Raw genomic sequence first — 20,025 nt, 5'->3', positions numbered from 1 at the left:
ACCCTATAGGTACTCTGCCACGCGTCTATGCTGCTTTTTCCCTTTGGTGTATTGTCCTTCGAGAGGATCATTGATCAGTGTTTTCATGATAGGCCTCGAAAAGAGGCCTTGGTACCGTCGAAAAGGTGACTTGGGTTGTGAGGAACCTGAAGAAATAAAAAGAAAAAAAGGAAATATGAGTGTCCAGATAGGGTCTGGCTGTATTGTGGACTTTATCTTATGCCTCCATCCTTTCCCATGGTATCTTTAGTGCATAATTATGCACGTGTGGTACATATGCCACAATTTGGTAGGGGCTGAGATGGAGGCCGAATTGCTAATCGAGCTCCTAACGAGCTGGGCTATCGTACTGTGGGGTAGTCCGGACTCATTTGATAGTGTCCGGGGACTTGGTCGCCGATGTAATAGTCGGCTCGATAAGGCCACCATGTACTTCTGCTGCCAGGGCCGCGGTGTGCTCCTCAGTACGGAGGGAGCGTTCCATGTTTCCGTTGACCGTTATAACACCGCGTGGTCCAGGCATCTTGAGTTTGAGATAGGCATAGTGTGGGACCGCATTGGAGCGAGCAAACAGGGTTCGTCGGAGCAATGCATGGTAGCCACTGCGGAAGGGGACGATGTCGAAGATCAAGTCTTCGCTTCAGAAGTTGTCTGGCGAACCGAAGACAACCTCCAATGTGATTGAGCCCATGCAGCGGGCCTCTACACCGGGTATTACTCCTTTAAAGGTAGTTTTGGTAGGCTTGATTCTTGACGGATCAATACCCATCTTGCGGACTGTGTCCTGATAGAGCATGTTAAGGCTGCTACCGCCGTCCATGAGGACTCGCGTAAGGTGGAATCCGTCAATGATCGGGTCGAGGACCAGTGCGGCCGAACCCCGTGACGGATACTGGTCGGGTGGTCCCTGCGATCGAAGGTGATCGGACATGCCAACCATGGGTTGAATTTTGGGGCGACTGGCTCTATTGCATAGATGAACCTTAGCACGCGTTTGCGCTCCCTCTTGGGGATATGGGTGACGTATATCAAATTTACCGTTTTGACTTCGGGGGGAATTTCTTCTGTCCCCCTGTGTTCGGTTGACGAGGCTCCTCGTCGTCGTCCTCACTGGGCGAACCTTTCTCCTTATGTTCGGTATTTAACTTACCGACCTGTTTAAAGACCCAACAACTTCGGTAGGTGTGATTGCCAGGCTTATAGGGGGGTGCCTTGAATCTGGCAGGGTCGATCGAGTATTCGGTCCAAGCTGGATGATCCCTCTGGGTGTGTTTGGTAGCTGTTCCCACCCTAGCATAGTTGTTCCCATTTGAGACATGCTTAGTCTAGACATGCTCAGTACATGCAACTGCAGTTGTTTGGTAGCAATGTATGTACTGATGCATGCTGAGCTAAGACTGTGTTTGGTAGGCTGCATCAGACGAGACATGTTGCACAGAGACTGTGTTTGGTAGCCTGTATCTGAGGTATGTTGCATGAATGATTTTTTTGCCGCCAAGACAAATATTGAAACAACATTTCAACAACCATGGAACAATTAGAGCAATAAAATGTTACCATGCCAACATAATTTGAATAATGATAATATAAATAAAATAATCAACAATTAACATAACACATGATAACCTTGATTTGAAGCAGTGCATCACTAGATTCATATTACATCAGAATAATAACCATAATTCGTACCAGTGCATCACTAGATTCATATTACATAGTCTCATTTGAAGTCCACCTTATAATAGGCATTACAGAAGGGATAGTCTCATCAAGCACCAACTAACAACAACTCAAAGAAGACCGGGATTGGCTTTCAAGATTCGCTTGAACGATGCTTTTCGAACTTCATCATCCATCTTCACAAAGTTAAGGCCTTTTGCCTTATGTTCTGTGAGATAATCTAAAACAGCCAAGCGCTCATCTTGATCAAACACAAGAAGGTCCATGACAGCCTTGTACAAGTCAGGGTGTGTTTCAGCATGGCAAGTGTTGTTGATAGCACTTGCAATCTCACGCATAGCATCAGTCATGTTGCTACACTGGATTGAGTCCTCCTCTATCAAGCCAGATGCCCTCTTTCTCTTCTTATTTGAAGTAGGAGAAGGGTCCTGAGTGGCACTAGCAGTAGGAAGTACAAAGTTAGATCCAGGAAGATGTTGCAATACCTCATCTGTTGTTCCTTCCCCCTCCATGACATTCGGTTTATCCTTGTCTTCCACAACAATAGGCGTTCCTAGGGGCACACCGGGGCCCATTGCATATTTCCCAGTGGCATGCTTATTAGCAAAGCAAAGTTCCATATAGTCGTAGTTCTCGAGTGGAGAATTGAGCAATTCAGCATCTGCTGGATGATCCTGCAACACCAATTGAACAAAAATAATTAACTGAGACATCATTTCAGCTATGAAACATCATTGTTTTTGGCAAAACTATATCATTTTAACACTCTTTGAGCACTAAGATAACTCATTTCAGCATTCAAAAAAGGCTGGTACATGGACATGCATACCTGAGTGTGGCCCAAATAGTGTTGTTCTTCTAGCACTACCATCTTCTTGTCATCATCCCAAAGTGCCCCACTTAAAGCCTTCAAATAGACAAGCCTTGTCCACCTATTCCTCCACTTGCGAATATGATTGTGCACTTGCGTAATAGACACGTCATAACCAACGAAAGAAGATATACGCTTTGCAACTTTCAATTTTTCAACCTCTTTGAATCCTTTGTCAGTCTTGGCACCTCTTGCCGCCACCTCTGAAAGGCCTTTCAACATCAACGCCGACATAGGAGGAGTCCAATTCATGACCTTGGGGGCCTTCTTGGGAAGAGCACCAACACTTGAAACCTCCTGCACCTCATCATCCATCTACAACATAGACAGTCCAGAAGTTAATATTTCAGCTCAAAAACATGAAGTCCAGCACACAAAAACACGTTTCAGCACATAAAAAGCATATTTCAGCAGCTTACAATCATATTTCAGCTCATAAAAATGAATTCCAGCACACAAAAACACATTTCAGCACATAAATAAGCATACTTCAGCCCATCAAAATCATGTTTCAGCACATAAATAGTACATCAATAGTTTTACAACACCAAGACACATGATACATCAAATGTTTGCTAGCCCTCTATTCGCCCACATATGATTTGCAAATTCATCTCTCTTATGAGCCCAAGAAATATTGTCATGGACAATATCATTGTGATCTTCATCATTGGGTTCCGGATCCCATGTCTCCTCAGGTGGGAAATACTCATCCTCACCATATTGAAGTACCCAATTGTGAAGAATTGCACAAGCTAGCACTACTTTTACTTGGGTCTTGTAACCATGGAACGGCTTATTGTAGACAAACTTCCAACGGTTTTTGTATGCGGCAAAAGCCCTTTCAACCGTTGTCCTCAAAGAAGAGTGTCTTAAGTTGAACAACTCTTTAGCATTTTGAGGATGGTTCCCTCGTCCATACTCTTTCAAGTGGTACCTCGTGGCACGGTATGGTGGAAGAAAACCTAGCCTCACAGCATACCCTGCATCAACAAGGAAGAATTTTCCTATGAAATAGCAACTATTAGCTATGGGTAGAAATATTAATATATTTAGGTAGTAGGCCCTAATTTATTACCTGTAGGAACTTTCAACCCATCTTCCCTCTCCAATGCATTTGCAAGTATAAGGGCATCATGAGCTGATCCCTCCCAACCCGCAAGTACAAAGGTAAACTTTAGATCAAAGTCTACCGCAGCCATGACATTTTGGGTAGTCCCCACCTTTCTACCCCTAAAGGCAGCTGAGATACTTTTTGGGACTCTAGCAAGTACATGAGTCCCATCAATTGCTCCAACACAATCCTAATTAAAAAAGGAAAATGATTGTTATTCATAAGTCACATTGATTGTTTGTATTTGTTTGCAAAAATAATTACCTTGAAATATGGATTGAAGCGAGTGCTTTCTTGTATTTTATGGTGACAATGTTTGGAGGGAGGCCGAATCATCTCATCTCTCAACTCCCCAATAGCATAAAGCACTGCCTTAAAATACCTACTAATGACTTCGGTAGATCTTCTAAAGATCGGTTGAAGTGTCCTATACCTTTGGTTATGGCCAACTACTAGAAGAAACATGGCTACTTGTTCCTCGATAGAAGTATGGATGCTATCCAACAACAGATTTCTCTCTCTAAATATAGCACACAAACGGAAAAAGGAGCTTTTCTCATTCTTAATTGATTTGAACAATTTATGTCACTAGAGTGATAAATATATCTCAAATTGGACTCTCTAGATATGGCACGATCGACCATGCTGCCCACGGTTATCCTCGCGGTTTGTTGCCTAGCTCTTCTAAACATGATCATCTTGTATGCATACAATCCAGCCACTAGACCGGCTCCTCTCACAATTAATTGCCTTCGTTTTCTTGCCAATTCATCCATCTATCACAATACAAACAAATTGCTACTTAGCACAACAGATTTTTTGCCAATTCATCCAGCATGACAAGCAATGAACAAACTAAAATATGAGCATAATAGGTACAACAATCATAAGTTATACATCTACTATAATCATTTTGACCACTTATACATGATAATCATAAGGGAACAGAGGAGCAGTTTCTGGTCAGTAGCAGCGGCTACAACCTGTGAGCCCAAGGTAGGAAGGAAGGGGTGAGGAGGGCGGAGGGGAACGAGGCAGGAAGGAAGGGGTGAGGAAGCTACCTCTCTGGCGGCGACGATTGGCTAGGCCTGGCGGCGGCGAGATCCACGTGCGGCGGCTGCAATTTGAAGACCAGGGCGGTGGCGAGGTAGACCGGTGCGGTGGCAAGGTAGACCGGGGCGGCGGTTACGGCGGCGAGGTGGAAGAACAGGGGGCCGGCGGGGATGAAGATCAGGCGCCAGTCGCCATGGTTCACGGCCTCGCGGGAGAGAGATGCCAGATGGGGGCGAGGGGTGGCGGCTAGGTCAGCGAGAGGGGTGGGGCGAGCGTAGTGGGTCGGGAGGAGAATTTTGCTAGGGTCCAACAGAGCCACGCTGAGCCCAGCTCGCATGTATGTGGGTGCTCCAGCGAGCATAGCTCGGGGCCTTTTTTGCATCAGACGGGCTATGCCTAGAAGAGCCCATACACCCTACCAAACACGTGAAAGTGGGTTGGGTAGAGAACTTTTAGTCTCATACACCCTCCGCGCAGGCTACCAAACACACCCTCTCTGTTTCTTTTGAATGGCTTCTTCTGCTGACCGGACTTGGAGACGTTGAATCTGGTGTTGACCGTTATGTCTTCGGTATTGTCATTATTGTTGCGGCGCTTGTGTTTGTTGCGTCGGGGCCTGCCGTTGTTATTCTTAGCTTCGGAAGTGGCAGGCTCGCTTGTACTATTACTGCTACGGGCTAGCCAGCTGTCTTCACCCGCGCAAAAGCGGGTCATGAGTGCTGTGAGGGCTGCCATGGACTTCGACTTCTCTTGGTCGATGTGTTGGGTGAGCCATTCGTCGTGCATGCTATGTTTAAAGGCCGCTAGGGCTTCGGCGTCTGGACAATCGACAATCTGGTTCTTTTTAATGAGGAACCGAGTCCAGAATTTTCGGGTGGACCCTCCGGGCTGCTGGACAATATGACTTAGGTCATCGGCATCTGGAGGCCGGATGTAGGTGCCTTGGAAGTTGTCTCTAAAGCCGTCCTCAAGGTCTTCCCAGCTTCCAATAGAGTTTTCTGGGAGGCTGTTTAACCAGTGCCGAGCTGGCCCCTTAAGTTTTAGGGGGAGGTATGTGATGGCATGTAGATCATCACCGCGAGCCATGTGAATGTGGAGAAGATCTTCAACCCATACCGCGGCATCTGTTGTGCCGTCCTATGATTCAATGTTCACGGGTTTAAACCCTTCTGGGAACTGGTGCTCCATTACCTTATCGGTGAAGCATAGGGGATGTGCGGTGCCTCTATATTGGGCCATGTCACGACGCAGTCCGGATGAAGTCCGTATGCGGTTTTCGGCCCAGGCGTGGTTGTGCTTGTCGTGCCAGGATTGATAACCATCCTCTCACGCCGGGCACGCCCCCTTGATCCATAGATTGACCTGGTCTGGCCGCCTCTATTGTCTAGGTCCCGACGTGGGTCATAAGTGTATCCTCGAGCTGTTGTTTATCTATTTTTACGGTGAGGTGGTGCAGGCTGGTGTTTGGCTTGAGTTGCCATTCTGTCCCGGCCACGTGGTGGTCGGTTAGGTCCGTCAGCCGTGTTACACGTGGGTGGTATGTGCTCCAGCACCTCATCGTCGAATTGGGGTAGCAGTTTACGCTTCGGGTAACTCTTTATTGGGCGTTCGAGGCTGTATTATTTGGTTGCTAGGACATTAATCCATCTGTCATTGTGCAGATCTTGGTCAGCTTGAAGCTGCTGCTACTTTTTCTTTAGGCTTCTTGTCGTGGCTATTATCCAGCATTTAAAGTGCTCTTGTTCGAGTGGTTCTTCTGGCATGATAAAATCTTCGTTGCCGAGGCTGACGTCGTCCTCGGAGAGTGGTACATAGTTGCTATCCTCCGAGTCTTCGTTCCCTGCTTGCTCGTCAGGGTCGACTTGCCATCCTGTTTAGATGTTGGTTCGATGGGGTCTTATTGGTCTTCGGTGTTCTCCAGAGTATCATCGTCTCCGGTGCCGGTATTGCTGTCTTTTCTGCGACGAGATTTAGAGCGGCGCCGCTAATGTCGACGCTTTGGTGGTATCTCAGGAGGTTCGTCCTCGACTGGATCCTTCTCATCATCGTCGTCGCCTTCTTTAGGTGTGCCCACCATGTACACGTCGTTTGAGGAAGTGGCCGTCCAGCGTCCAGTGAACGACATGTTTTGGGCCTGCTCCTTTCTAGCATCGTCATCCATACCGTCGATGTCTTCGGAGGCGTAGTCGCGCATGTCGGTTAGGTCCTCGACAGTGGCTATAAAGTGGGTGGCGGGTGGGAATTAAAATTCCCTGTTTCAGCCCCTAGTCCGGGCTGGGCGCAGTCCGGAAGCGGTTCCTCTGTGATGGCGAGGGATCACATTAAGTACAGAGCCTCGTTTAAGAGCGAGGTTTGGACGGGGACCGAAGTTCCCTGGCCAGGCTTGCATGACGCAGACCTCGAGGGTTCGGAGCTAGTATCCGTAGAAGAGTCCGGCTTTGTGATGACTGCCGGTGGCGCTGTCCTCTCTGGTTCTCCAGTGTTGAGCTCTATAGCCGTGGAGAGTCCGGCGGGCTCTAGACTCCCGTCTTTGGACTTGGTGACACGCTCCGGATCTAAGTCCGTAGCGATGGTTGGAGCCGCGAACCCTTGGAAGATCGAGTTTCCTCGGATATCAGCGACGTAGTCCAGATTTCCAAAACTGATCCGGTGACCAGGGACACAGCTGTTGATCTGCTCCAGGTGGCCAACCAAGTTGGCGCGCAGTACGAAGCCACCGAATACGAAGATCTGTCCGGGGAGAGAAATCTCCTTCCCGGGCGCATTTTTGTAGATGATCGATTGAGCCATCGAGCCATTAGACAACATAGTGGAACTGTCAATGAAAGCACCAATGTCAGTGTCAAAACCGGTAGATCTCGGGTAGGGCGTCCCGAACTGTGCATCTAAGGATCGAGGGTAACAGGAGGCAGGGGACACGATGTTTACCCAGGTTCGGGCCCTCTTGATGGAGGTAAAACCCTACATCCTGCTTGATTGACTTTGATGAGTATTGGGGTTACAAGAGTTGATCTACCACGAGATCATAATGGCTAAACCCTAGATGTCTAGCCTGTATGATTATGATTGCCTCTACGGACTAAACCCTCCGGTTTATATAGACACCGGAGGGGGCTAGGGTTGTACGAAGTCGGTTTATAGAGAAAGGAATCTTCACATCACTACAAAAAAAGACACATCCGTGACATTTTGGGCCGAACGAAATTTTTTCCTGTCATACATATGACACTTCTATGACGATAATTGTGACAAAACCCGGTATCATCATAGATGTGGTGGGCTCCTACTTCTATGACAAAAAATCATGACAGAAAATGGGCTTTTCTTCCTGGGCGGGCCGGAGACGCAGCTGCATGACATTCTTTGGGCCGTCCATGACGGAAAAAATCATGGTAGAAGCGAGGGGGAGGAAAATTTCGGGGAGTTCCCGGTTACGGTGGGAGGTCGGGGGCCGAGCGATGCGCATTTCTCTCGTACACGTACGCGCGTGTGTGTGAGGCGTTGGCTCTAACTAAACCCGAGCGAGGCGTTGGGCTCTAACTGAACCCGAGCGATTGCACTGCAGGCTACGCGTTACTGAACACGAGCGATCGATCAATGGCTGTTAACTGAACCCGATCGAGCGATTCCTTCGCTACTGCGGCTAACTGAAGCCGATCGATGGGATGAATAGTGAGTGTTGCAGGGGGGTTTGGATGAACAGTGAGCGGTGGCATTGCCTCTGGATGAACAGGACCCCGTGGTGTGGTGGAGGGCTGGATGAACAGTAGATGATGGAGGGGTGCCCGTGGAGGGGTGGATGAACAGGACCCCGTGGTGTGGAGGGCTGGATGAACACTAGATGGTGGAGGCGTGGTTGAATAGGACCCTGTGGTGTGGAGGGTTGGATGAACAGTAGACGGTGGAGGGGTGCCCGTGGAGGGGTGGTTGAACATGACCCCGTGGTGTGGAGGGCTGGATGAACAGTAGACGGTGGAGGGGTGGTTGAACAGTAGCCGGTGGAGTAGTGCGCGGTGGAGGCTGGATGAACAGGAGCCCGTGGAGGCTGGATGAACAGGAGCCCGTGGAGGCTGGATGAACAGGAGCCCGTGGAGGCTGGAGGAGGTCGGCGGTGGACATGAACAGTATCCCGTGGAGTCCCGTTTTGTAGTACGCCACACCCCTCCCGATGAACAGGACCCCCATTTCGACCGTAGCGCTCCAACACAAGTCCGTTTCGTCCGTTTTGCGGTACGCCACACCCCTCCTGATCAACACGACCCCCATTTCGACCATAGGAGGTCCGTTTCCTCCGTTTTGCGGTACGCCAGACCCCTCCCGATGAACATGATCCCGTTTCGAACGTGGCCAGTCAAACACAAGGCTGTTTCCTCCGTTCTACGGTACGCCAGGCCTCGTTTCCATCGCCTGTTCCGTCCAAATCCTCCTGATGAACATGACGCATTCCGTTGCCTCCCCATGAACACGACGCATTCCATTGCCTCCCCATGAACACGACGCATTCCGTTGCCTCCCCATGAACATGACGACGACGATGTTTCTCCGTTCTGACCCATCCATGTACACGAGCCCTGGCCGTACATATGCGCGAGTAGGCGTTCGAGACCCTGCCTGTATGTACACATACGTGGCCGTATTTTCTTTCTTGCACCCTAGCCGATGTACGTACGTGTACATGCTACATGCGCGCCTCTACTACGACATGTGCGCGCCTCTACTACGACACGTGCGTGCCTCTACATCGACCAGTATGTACGTACACGTTCGCGACCAGAATGACAACGCTACGTACGCTTCGACCAGGTGGGTCCCGACTATCAGGCACTTCCTTGCCTGCGAAGATGTAGCTGGTGGGTCCCAGCAGTCAGGGGGCAAATCATTTTGTTTTTTTTGCCCGGACGCACTTCCTTGCGTGCGAAGGTGTAGCTGGTGCGTCCCAGCAGGCAGGGGGGCGAATCGTTTTTTTTCAGACGCAGTTCCTTGCGTGCGAAGATGTAGCTCGTGGGTCCCAACAGTCAGGGGCGAATCATTTTTTCGCGAAATACGGTGGCCCGTCCGGTGGGTCCCCACTGTCAGGTGGAGGAATAATTATTTTGCGCGTAATAAGGAGGCACTTCCTTGCGGCTGCAGTGGACCCAGCTGTCAGCCTCTCCATGTACAGTACTCTTCCGATGGAAGTCGGTCGTTGACCATGTTGACCATGCCGCGCCGAGAGCACCAGGGCGGTGGTCTAGACGACGGCGAGGCCTAGGAAGGGGACGACGTGGAGCCGGGGAAGACGCAGCAGTGGAAGCCCGCACGGAGAGGAGTACGAGGGTTCACTGGTTCGACTGTGGTGTGAGGCTGCCGTCGCCGCAGAATAACAGGGGGTGTGGGTGAGTAGAGGGATGGCTTGGCCAGCAGTGGGAGTAGTACGGGGCGGTGAGGCCTCCACCGCATCACAGCCAGCCATGGCAGGCAGGAGCACGCGACACGACCGGCGCTGCTTTGGGCAGCTGGAGCAAGAAGACCAGAGGTTGAAGAAGCACTACGGCCGTTGGATGGACATCGTACGATCACTACAGTTAGAATCGTTTATATTGACTAAGTTGACAAAGCCCTTGGTATACGTCAACTTAGTAGGCCCACAGCTCGGATTTGGTAGAGAACATATAGCCCATTTGCGATTTGTAAGAATGTACATCCCATTTTTTAATTCTAATGGAATTTACTATAGCCCATTTACAGTTTGTTAAAAGTACATCCCAACTTCTAGCTAGGACAACGATTAATAATTTCAAACAACCGCTCAAAACAGAATTCAAAAAAAATTCCCACATTTTGATGGGATCCAAAATATTTTTATTTGAAATTTCTAGTCAGGTTAAATATAATTTCAAAATAAAGTTGTATTATGTTAAAATCCAACGAAATATTGCGTGCGCAACAAGTAATGAAATTAAAATTTCCAAATTCCAAAAATAATATATTTTTCAAACTAATTACGTGTTTGGTGCATAGTAACTGTCCAGTTATTATAATCATCCCATTTATTATTTGTTAAAGTTCATTTTCTTGTTAAGCCTAATGCATACCTCCTAGGAAAGTTTGCAGCCCAGCGGGGCGGAGAATAACAAGTTGACCCGGATATTGTGTACAACTGTCGGCCCAGTTGCATTGCTGATGTTGAAAAAAAACCTATTTTTTATACACACATTTAATTTTTTTGTATAGATAAGGAACATTTTTATACACACATTTAACAATTTTTAAATACATGATTAACACTTTTTAAAACATATTTTTTAGTCAACAGTGGGCCCACAGCGAGTGGAGGAGGTCACAATACACATATTTTTTAAATACATGATTAACACTTTTGCAAAAACAATTAGCCCACAACGAGCCAATTGGCTCCAGTCAGCCCACAGTGGGCCGACAGGACCCAATCAGCCCACAGTGGGCCAACAGGGGCCAGTCGGCCAGCTGTAGGCCGACTGGACTCCAATCGGCCTGCTGTGGGCCGACTAGGCCCAGTCGGCCTGTAGCGGGCCGACGGTGTATTATTTTTGAAAAAAAATTACCCAGCGTAATATTTATGAAAATTAATAAAAAATGTATTATTTGAAAAAATAGTGAAAAAAGGCCTGTGTAGTACAGTACAACCTAACATGGTTACTCAGCCCACATTCAGCGACGCCGGAAAGGCCCAAACAAGGCTTCTATACAACCTTTTGAAGTCACTGAGCTCAGTTAATAACTTAAGAAAAAAGTTAGATTACAGTGGAACCTAATTAAAAGCTGTCACGAGAAAATAAATAATTCAACGGGTCCCACTTGTGCATGTGTGCGCGCGTGTGTGTGTGTCTGAGAGAGAGAGACCCATCGGCCGATGCTCGTAAATACATCTTTCAGCCATATGCATTGCTGATGCTCAGTAAAAACTTATATAGTTGACACAATCATATAGAACATCATAGCACACTGAACTTGCATACAAAAATTTCACACAGGCGGCACAATCAGGATGGAAGCAGTGGATCGCTACGGGAAGGGCTATGTTGAAACCAACGAGGTCGTACATAACGGTTCATCGTCTTTATCAATGACGGGGAAATATCTTGAATGTTGTGCAAAGAAAACAGACATACAACACAATAAGTTCTCCTAGAACATTAAGTTGACGTACAACCCTTTCTAAAAAAATTTCACTTACAAAATTAGAATAGGTCACAATCAAATGTACTGGCATATCGGTGCTTCACACCCATAGCTCGGATTTAACTAGTATCTGACAAGATTCAGTCGTTACCTCAAATTAGAGCACATCCAGGCAGCCAGCCCTGCCTCTTCTCCCAAAGAAGCAGTGGCCTCCGCCGTGCGATGGAGTAGGCCTTGTGCCATCCATCGTTCCGAGCAACACGGGGAAAGTCTGACTGTCGGTGTACTAGAGTAGGGGTACCCTAGTATCCCGAACTTGTGCACGGGGAGTCGCAGCATCCCGCGGCAAGGCTTGCCAGGTGACCGCCAAGGTCCTCCGTGGTTCCTTTGGAGCCATTCAAGGACAAAGTATCCAAGCCAAGGAGACAAGACCCCGGCAAGAGGAGCTTGCCGGGAAGGCCAACCAAGGCATCTCAAGGAACTTGCCGCGACGCGCCACGCGTCCCGGCAAGGCCCGGTGAGCGACAAGCTCTCGGACGCGACAAGACAACGACCGCGGCAAGGCGCTTGCCGCGGCAAGCCACCACTCTGTGCCCGCGCTCCAGCACATCCACCAACGTGTCGCTCTAGGACCCTTCCAGGCGTACGTGGCGGGAGACTGTGCAGCCAGCGGTGCACGGTGGCAAGCGGCGCTGACAAGATTGCCATCGTGGCGAGCGGTGGCGTCCCTGACGGTCCCTTTTGCACTATTTAGGCGATGCAGATGGGCATTTAATGCCCTGGTCCCCTGCCGTCAGGGTTAGGTATGATACACTGTAGCAGGTAGCTGTACCAACCGCAACACCTTTCCATTTTTACCCTTGTCTATGTTGCCACCTGTCGGTGACCCCTTGAGCATATAAAAGGAGGCCCATGCGCAACGTAGAGGGGGGAGGAAGAGAACACTCACGCTCGGTCTCGTTAGCTGCTGGGGTGTACTGTAGCACTCCGCGCTCCCGAGCAAGAACTCAATACAAACCACAAAGCAGGAGTAGGGTTTTACGCATCCGTGCAGCCCGAACCTAGGTAAACTGCTCGTGTGCTTCGCCTCGATCCACTCTTCGTGCGACCCTCGCCCCCGCCGAACCGAAAGGGACCCGGTCCCATAGGTGCTCGTGGATTAGTCCCCCGACACTGACGTTGACTCCTGTAATGGACGTCGTCGACGGACCCTGGCACCAGCGGCGGCGGAAGGACTTCGATTGATGGATTGACCACTTCTTCGACATGCACGAACACTCGATACAGGTACATCCCTAACGTGGTCCGTGGCATCCTTGGTGGCGACGAATAGTACAACCCCGGTTCTTGCACCGGTATCTCAACACCAATCACCTTCGGTATGGTGGACGGCTTCTTCATCCATGCCATAACCGTCAGAGCCCAGCTGTCTGGAGGAACAAACATACTTGGAGTCCTAGAAAAATAATAAGAGAAAGAAAGAAAGGGAAACAAGACAGATGATGCATATGCAGAAAATGGACAAAGGGAGGGGACTAACATAGAGTCCGGTGCTAGGCGTAGAATCTTCAGAGCCTGGCTGCGTTCCGTGGGTTCGGCTCGAGTCGACTAGTCGATGCATCCCGCAGTCGGTACGCTCCACCGGTTAGAACTTGGTCGATAATGAAGGGACCTTCCCATTTGGGCTCGAGCTTGTTCTTTTTCTTATCTGGCAGGCGTAGAACTAGTTCACCAACGTTATAAGTTTTGGCCTGTACTTCTCTGCTTTGGTATGTGCGAGCCTGTTGCTGGTAAAATGCGGAACGGGCTTTGGCTACATCGCGCTCTTCCTCCATGGTGTCCAGACTGTCCTGCCAATCGAGCTCGGCTTCTCTTTCTTTGTACATGCGCACTCGAGGTGAGTCATGAATTATGTCACAGGGCTAGACTGCCTCTGCGCCGTACACCATAAAAAACGGTGTATATCCGATACTATGATTCGGCGTGGTCCGCAGCCCCTAGAGTACGGAGTCGAGCTCCTCTACCCAGTGCGTGTCAGACTCCGTTAAGGAACGCACTAATCTGGGTTTAATGCCGCTCATTATAAGACCGTTTGCTCGTTCAACTTGACCGTTGGTTTGTGGGTGATAGACTGAAGCATAATCGAGCTTGATGCCCATTTTGCTGCACCAGAGTTTTACCTCGTCGGTCGTGAAGTTCGTGCCGTTATCAGTGATGATGCTGTGGGGGACGCCGTAACGGTGTACAACCCCGGATATGAAATCTATCACCGGTCCGCATTCGGCTGTTTTAACCGGTTTAGCCTCTATCCATTTGGTCAATTTATCCACCATGACCAATAAGTATTTTTTTCTTGTGGGTTCCCCCTTTAAGGGGTCCAACCATGTCAAGCCCCCAGACCACAAAGGGCCATGTAATGGGGATTGTTTGGAGGGCGGTGGGTGGCATGTGGCTTTGATTTGCAAAGAGCTGGCAACCGGCGCAACATTGGACCAAGTCCTGTGCATCTGCCCGGGCCGTTGGCCAATAGAATCCTGTACGGAAGGCCTTGCTTACAAGAGCCCGGGCTGCGGCGTGATGACCACTGAGTCCGGCGTGAATTTCTGCCAAAAGATTCTTCCCTTCCTCTTCGGAGATGCACCTTTGAAGGACTCCGGTAGTGCTTTTCTTGTACAATTCTTCCTCATGGACCCTGTAGGCCTTGGATCGCCGCACTATGCAGCGTGCCTCATTTTGGTCCTCCGGAAGTTCCTGTCTGGTTAGGTAGGCCAGGAATGGTTCTGTCCACGGGGCAATGATGGCCATTATTTCGTGGGCTGAAGGTGTTATTTCGGTGGCGGAGCCTCCGATTGAGTCAGAGAGTTCGGTATTGGGTATTTTGGCCGGGTCCGGACTATTGTTACAGGTGTCCCCTTCCCATGCTACGGATGGCTTGAAGAGCCTTTCCAGAAATATGTTGGGGGGGACCGCGTCACGTTTTGCGCCGATGCGGGTGAGGATATCCGCCGCTTGACTGTTTTCCCGAGCCACGTGGTGAAATTCGAGTCCCTCGAACCGAGCTGACATTTTTAGGACGGCATTTTGATAGGCCGCCATTTTCAGATCCTTGGCATCAAAATCTCCGTTTATTTGGGATATTGCGAGGTTTGAATCCCCACGCACCTCCAGGCGTTGAATGCCCATGGAGACTGCCATCCGAAGACCATGCAATAGAGCTTCGTATTCGGCTGCATTGTTGGAATCTGTATACAATATTTGCAGTATGTACCGAACGGTATCTCCGGTTGGGGACGTCAGGACGACGCCAGCCCCTAGACCGGCCAGCATTTTAGAACCGTCGAAGTGCATGATCCAATTGGAGTATGCGCCGTACTCTTTAGGGAGTTCGGCCTCCGTCCATTCGGCGACGAAGTCGGCCAGTACTTGCGATTTAATGGCTCGGCGAGGTTTGTATGTTATGTCGAATGGGAGGAGCTCAATGGACCATTTGGCAATCCGGCTCGTAGCGTCGTGGTTGTTGATAATATCATTAAGTGGCACTTCCGAGGCTACTGCAATCGAACACTCTTGAAAGTAGTGTCGCAGTTTTCGTGATGCCATGAATACCGCATATGCTATTTTTTGGTAATGCGGGTACCGTGATTTGCATGGAGTGAGGACAGTGGATACATAGTAGACCAGCTTTTGAAGAGGGAATTTGTGTCCGTCCGCTTCCCGTTCGACAACGAGCACCGCGCTTACAACTTGATGAGTTGCCGCAATATAGAACATCATTGGTTCGCCGATGTTTGGTGCGGCCAGGATCGGGTTGGTTGCCAGAATGGCCTTTATTTCTTCCAATCCGGCTGTGGCCGCGTCCGTCCACTCGAAGTGTTCGGTGCGTCGAAGGAGGCGATAAAGGGGTAAAGCCTTTTCTCCCAAACGGGAGATAAAGCGGCTTAGAGCCGCCACGCATCCAGTTAGCTTCTGGATTTGTTTGAGGTCTGTTGGGGTAGCCAACTGTGACAATGCTTGGATTTTGGCCGGATTAGCTTCAATACCTCTACTGGAGACAATGAATCCCAGGAGCTTTCCGGCTAGTACGCCGAAAACGCATTTTTCCGGATTGAGCTTGATGTCATATGTTCGGAGGTTGTCGAACGTGAGCCTCAAGTCATCTACCAAAGAGTCGACATGTTTGGTTTTGATGACCACATCGTCTACGTATGCCTCTACTGTTTTGCCGATTTGTTTCTCCAGACATGTCTGAATCATGCGCTGATATGTTGCACCGGCGTTTTGAGCCCAAAAGGCATTGTGTTAAAACAGAAGGGACCGTATGGCGTGATGAATGCCGTTGCGGCTTGGTCGGACTCCGCCATCTTGATTTGGTGGTAACCGGAGTATGCGTCGAGGAAACACAACTACTCGTGTCCTGCAGTAGCATCAATGATTTGATCGATGCGTGGGAGGGGGAAGGGATCCTTTTTGCAAGCTTTATTGAGGTCTTTGAAGTCGACACAAAGGCGCCAGGATTTGTCCTTCTTTGGTACCATCACCAGGTTTGCTAGCCAGTCCGGGTTTTTTATTTCTTTGATGAATCCGGCCTCCAATAACTTGGCTAGTTCCTCTCCCATGGCCTGTCTCTTAGGTTCAGAGAAACACCGAAGACCTTGCTTGACTGGCTTAAATCCCTTTAGGATATTGAGGCTATGCTCGGCCAGCCTGCGTGGGATTCCTGGCATGTCTGAGGGATGCCAGGCGAATATGTCCCAGTTCTCGCGCAGGAACTCTTGTAGTGCGGCGTCCACAGGGGGCTTAGCTGTGCCCCGATGGAGGCTGTTTTTGTAGGGTCCGTTGGGTGGACTTGGAATTTGACTATTTCATCCGCTGGTTTAAAAGAGGTGGACTTGGATCTCTTGTCGAGTATCACGTTGTCCCTGTCCACTGTGGAGCGTAGCGTAGTTAATTCCTCGGCCGAGAGGGCTTCGGATAATGCCTCGAGGGCCAATGCAGCTGTTTTGTTTTCGGCGCAGAGTGCTGTGTCCGGATCGCTGGCGAGAGTGATGATTCCGTTGGGCCCGGGCATTTTGAGCTTCATGTACCCATAATGTGGTACGGCTTGGAAGATTGTGAATGCCTCCCGTCCTAAAAGAGCGTGATAAACACTGCTGAACGGGGCCACTTGGAATGTAATTTCTTCGGACCAGTAATTATCCGGCGTGCCGAATACCACATCTAGTGTGATTTTCCCAGCACAGCGTGCTTCCCGACTGGGGATGATTCCTCTGAAGGTTGTGCTACTTTGCTCAATGCGGCTCCAGCCTATTTCCATCTTTTGAAGAGTTTCCTCATAGATGAGGTTTAATCCGATGCCGCCGTCCATGAGTACCTTGGTGAGTCAAAAGCCGTCCATGATTGGACTGAGGACCAGTGCGGCTGGTGCTTGGGCTGTTCGGAATTTAGGTTCGTCACTGGCATTGAAGGTGATAGCCGCGTCACTCCAAGGATTTATTGCTGCTACGTGGCAGATGTCGGCCATGCTGCGGAGTGTTCGCTTGTGTCTATTATTTGACGCGAAGGTCTCAAAGACCGTTAACACCGTATTGTTGTCCACGGGATGGTGCTCTGTGGTATTTGGGAGGAGTAGATCCTCACCACTTTTGGCCACCTGCCGGAGTATCCAACATGCTCTAAGGCTCTACGTTGGTATTGCATCCGTTGTACTATGAATTTTGCAGGGTCCGTTGAGCCATCCCTCCAGTATGGTTCCTTGCCCCATAGAGGGCTTTTGCTTTTTAGTAGTTAACCCGGGTGTATTGTGATAATGCACCCTTTTATTTCGGACTGGGTTTGTGTTCAGGGCCAGATTATCCCAAAAGTTTGTTTCGATTTTCCAGGCACATTCCATCACACAGTACTTTCGTACTATGGACGCCAAGTCAGCGAAGCGTGTTATCTCACGGTGATTTATGGCGTTAAGGATTCCCTTGTCCGTGCAATTATTGCGGAAAAATAAGATTGCGTCTTCCTTGAGACAGTCCTTATCCTTGTTCATCACAAGGAGAAATCTGGCCCAGTAGTGATGTACTGTTTCCTGGGGCTCTTGCCTGATGTGGGAAAGATCGCTTATGTTTGGCTGGGTGGGTGGAATTGAATCCAAACCCTCACCTGATCTGGGATCCAGGGGCCGAGAAATTTCCAGTTTTAAAAGTTCCGGTTCCGGGGTGTAACCCGATAACCCTGGCCCGCTGCCCGACTCTAAGTTTAGGGATTGGGTGTTGTCCTCCTGCGAACGGGCGTCCGGCTCAGAGAGCTCGGGAATCTGAACATAGTTGCTCCTCAAGATGGAGGAAAAGTCGTCGCATTGTTCCTCCACCACTGCAATATGATGGGTGACCGGCGGAGAGTTAATCTCCCTTTGGTCGGATTTAAGCCCAATCCGATCATAGTCCGTAGCGACTCCTAGGGCAGCGATGCGATCTAAGAGCTCGTTTAAGGAGGAGAGCTCTATTGGATCCATACGTTCGGCGAGTGCCGATTTGACATGGAGGCTGTTTTCGATGACCCAAGAAGTCATCATCGGCGCGGCAGCCGAACAGGCGGTCATGATGAAACCACCTAATCGGAGAGTTTGGCCGACAGCCAAAGCTCCCTCGACAGTAGTACTGTCTTCAAAGACGAGACGAGACATCCTTCCTTCTGGCGACGGCATAGAGGAACTCTCAATGAAAGCACCAATGTCGGTGTCAAAACCGGAGGATCTCGGGTAGGGGGTCCCGAACTGTGCGTCTAAGGCGGATGGTAACAGGAGGCAGGGGACACAACGTTTTACCCAGGTTCGGGCCCTCTTGATGGAGGTAAAACCCTACGTCCTGCTTGATTAATATTGATGATATGGGTAGTACAAGAGTAGATCTACCACGAGATCAGAGAGGCTAAACCCTATAAGCTAGCCTATGGTCTGATTGTATGTTGTCCTATGGACTAAAACCCTCCGGTTTATATAGACACCGGAGAGGGCTAGGGTTACACAAGGTCGGTTACAAAGGAGGAGATATACATATCCGCATTGCCTAGCTTGCCTTCCACGCCAAGTAGAGTCCCATCCGGACACGGGACGAAGTCTTCAATCTTGTATCTTCATAGTCCAATAGTCCGGCCAAAGTATATAGTCCGGATGTCCGGAGACCCCCTAATCCAGGACTCCCTCAGTTACCATCAGCACTTTGCCGGCAAACTGGTCGTCAAGCACCGCCATGCCACTGTTGAGCGACAACACGCAGCGACCGAAGGCAGGACGGACCTCAGGATCTCCGGCTCAGAGATCCGTGTTGACCGGCGACATGATAGTGCGCTTGAGTATAGGGAGTACAGGAGGGGGATTTGGGGGAACCGGAGTAGGAATCGAGATTCCAGAGGTGGGGGAGGGGCGGGAGACTGCGGTTGAAAAGCTAGCATGAATTTCGAGCACGCGCCAATATGCTCTCGGCGCGCAAGCGCATGAAAACACCGGTGGCGCCCACATGTCGGCCTAAGAGTCCTTATTCATTATTTTTTGGAGAGCCCGACCTTTTTTTCAGGATCTTTTGAGAGCCCGGCCCGAGAGTCATAATTGACCTGTTTGGCATTGCGTTACTACTCGACCCATATTCACCGACGCCTCACTGGCCCAAACAAGTGTATATCATCGAAAAGACACTTAGCTCAAATTATATAACTTGAAAAAAGTAGATATGCTCTGAACACTGGAGAATGGTGATGCTCTCATTTAGCCCACCAGTAATTCGAGACAATAAACAGTTCGAAACAACGATATATACAACATTCAAACACTGACTAGTGACTACTACTGACATAAACAGCAAGCCATGATAGTTCATAAGAAGTCTTGCTACACCACCAAAACGCACCCATCTACAACGCTCGGACTCTCGTGATCCAGACGAGAATGACATTCTAAACAGAAGAAACTATTACATAGTAAGAGTGACATAGACGAGGATGACCAAATGACAAGGAATATGCATAACAAAAGAAAGAACTACCCATCCAGAACCAGCAGCAAAGACAACAAAGTCATTCGAAGAGATGATCCAACACCATCATAATTTGCAGCCCCGCTTCAGCGACCAGTGATCCGGAGACACCAGTACTCCACCCTTTCGATGCAACAGCCCAATTACCT

The 20,025-nt window shown here is 49.5% G+C and overlaps 1 protein-coding gene and 1 pseudogene across 2 annotated transcripts; both read right to left on the bottom strand.

Moving 5' to 3' along the window:
* Window positions 1-1,790: 1,790 nt before the first annotated feature.
* Window positions 1,791-2,866, bottom strand: LOC147959319 (uncharacterized). Of its 2 annotated transcripts, none has more exons than XM_087534095.1 (2): window positions 2,510-2,866; window positions 1,791-2,384 (listed from the first exon to the last, which is right to left on the bottom strand). In XM_087534095.1, exons 1-2 carry the CDS (start codon window positions 2,864-2,866, stop codon window positions 1,791-1,793), a joined length of 951 nt encoding a protein of 316 aa, XP_087390221.1. The 2 variants fall into 2 exon arrangements, with proteins under 2 accessions (XP_087390221.1, XP_087390222.1); XM_087534096.1 differs by having other exon boundaries at window positions 1,791-2,354.
* A 656-nt stretch (window positions 2,867-3,522) lies between these two features.
* LOC147959318 (uncharacterized) lies at window positions 3,523-4,441 on the bottom strand (annotated as a pseudogene).
* Between the last annotated feature and the right edge of the window lie 15,584 nt (window positions 4,442-20,025).

The sequence above is a fragment of the Triticum urartu genome, chromosome 7A (genome assembly GCF_056163025.1).
Source record: "Triticum urartu cultivar PI428250 chromosome 7A, HENAU_Tu73, whole genome shotgun sequence".
Classification (NCBI taxonomy): domain Eukaryota; kingdom Viridiplantae; phylum Streptophyta; class Magnoliopsida; order Poales; family Poaceae; genus Triticum; species Triticum urartu.
This window is presented reverse-complemented; position numbering and strand designations above follow the sequence as displayed.

What these genes read in the sequence shown, in the direction of transcription:
- LOC147959319 (XM_087534095.1), bottom strand. Translation starts at nt 2,866, where the DNA reads ATGGATGATGAGGTGCAGGAGGTTTCAAGTGTTGGTGCTCTTCCCAAG. An exon ending in ACTATTTGGGCCACACTCAG is followed by an intron (nt 2,385 to 2,509) that starts GTATGCATGTCC and finishes ATGATGTCTCAG; the next exon opens with TTAATTATTTTTGTTCAATT.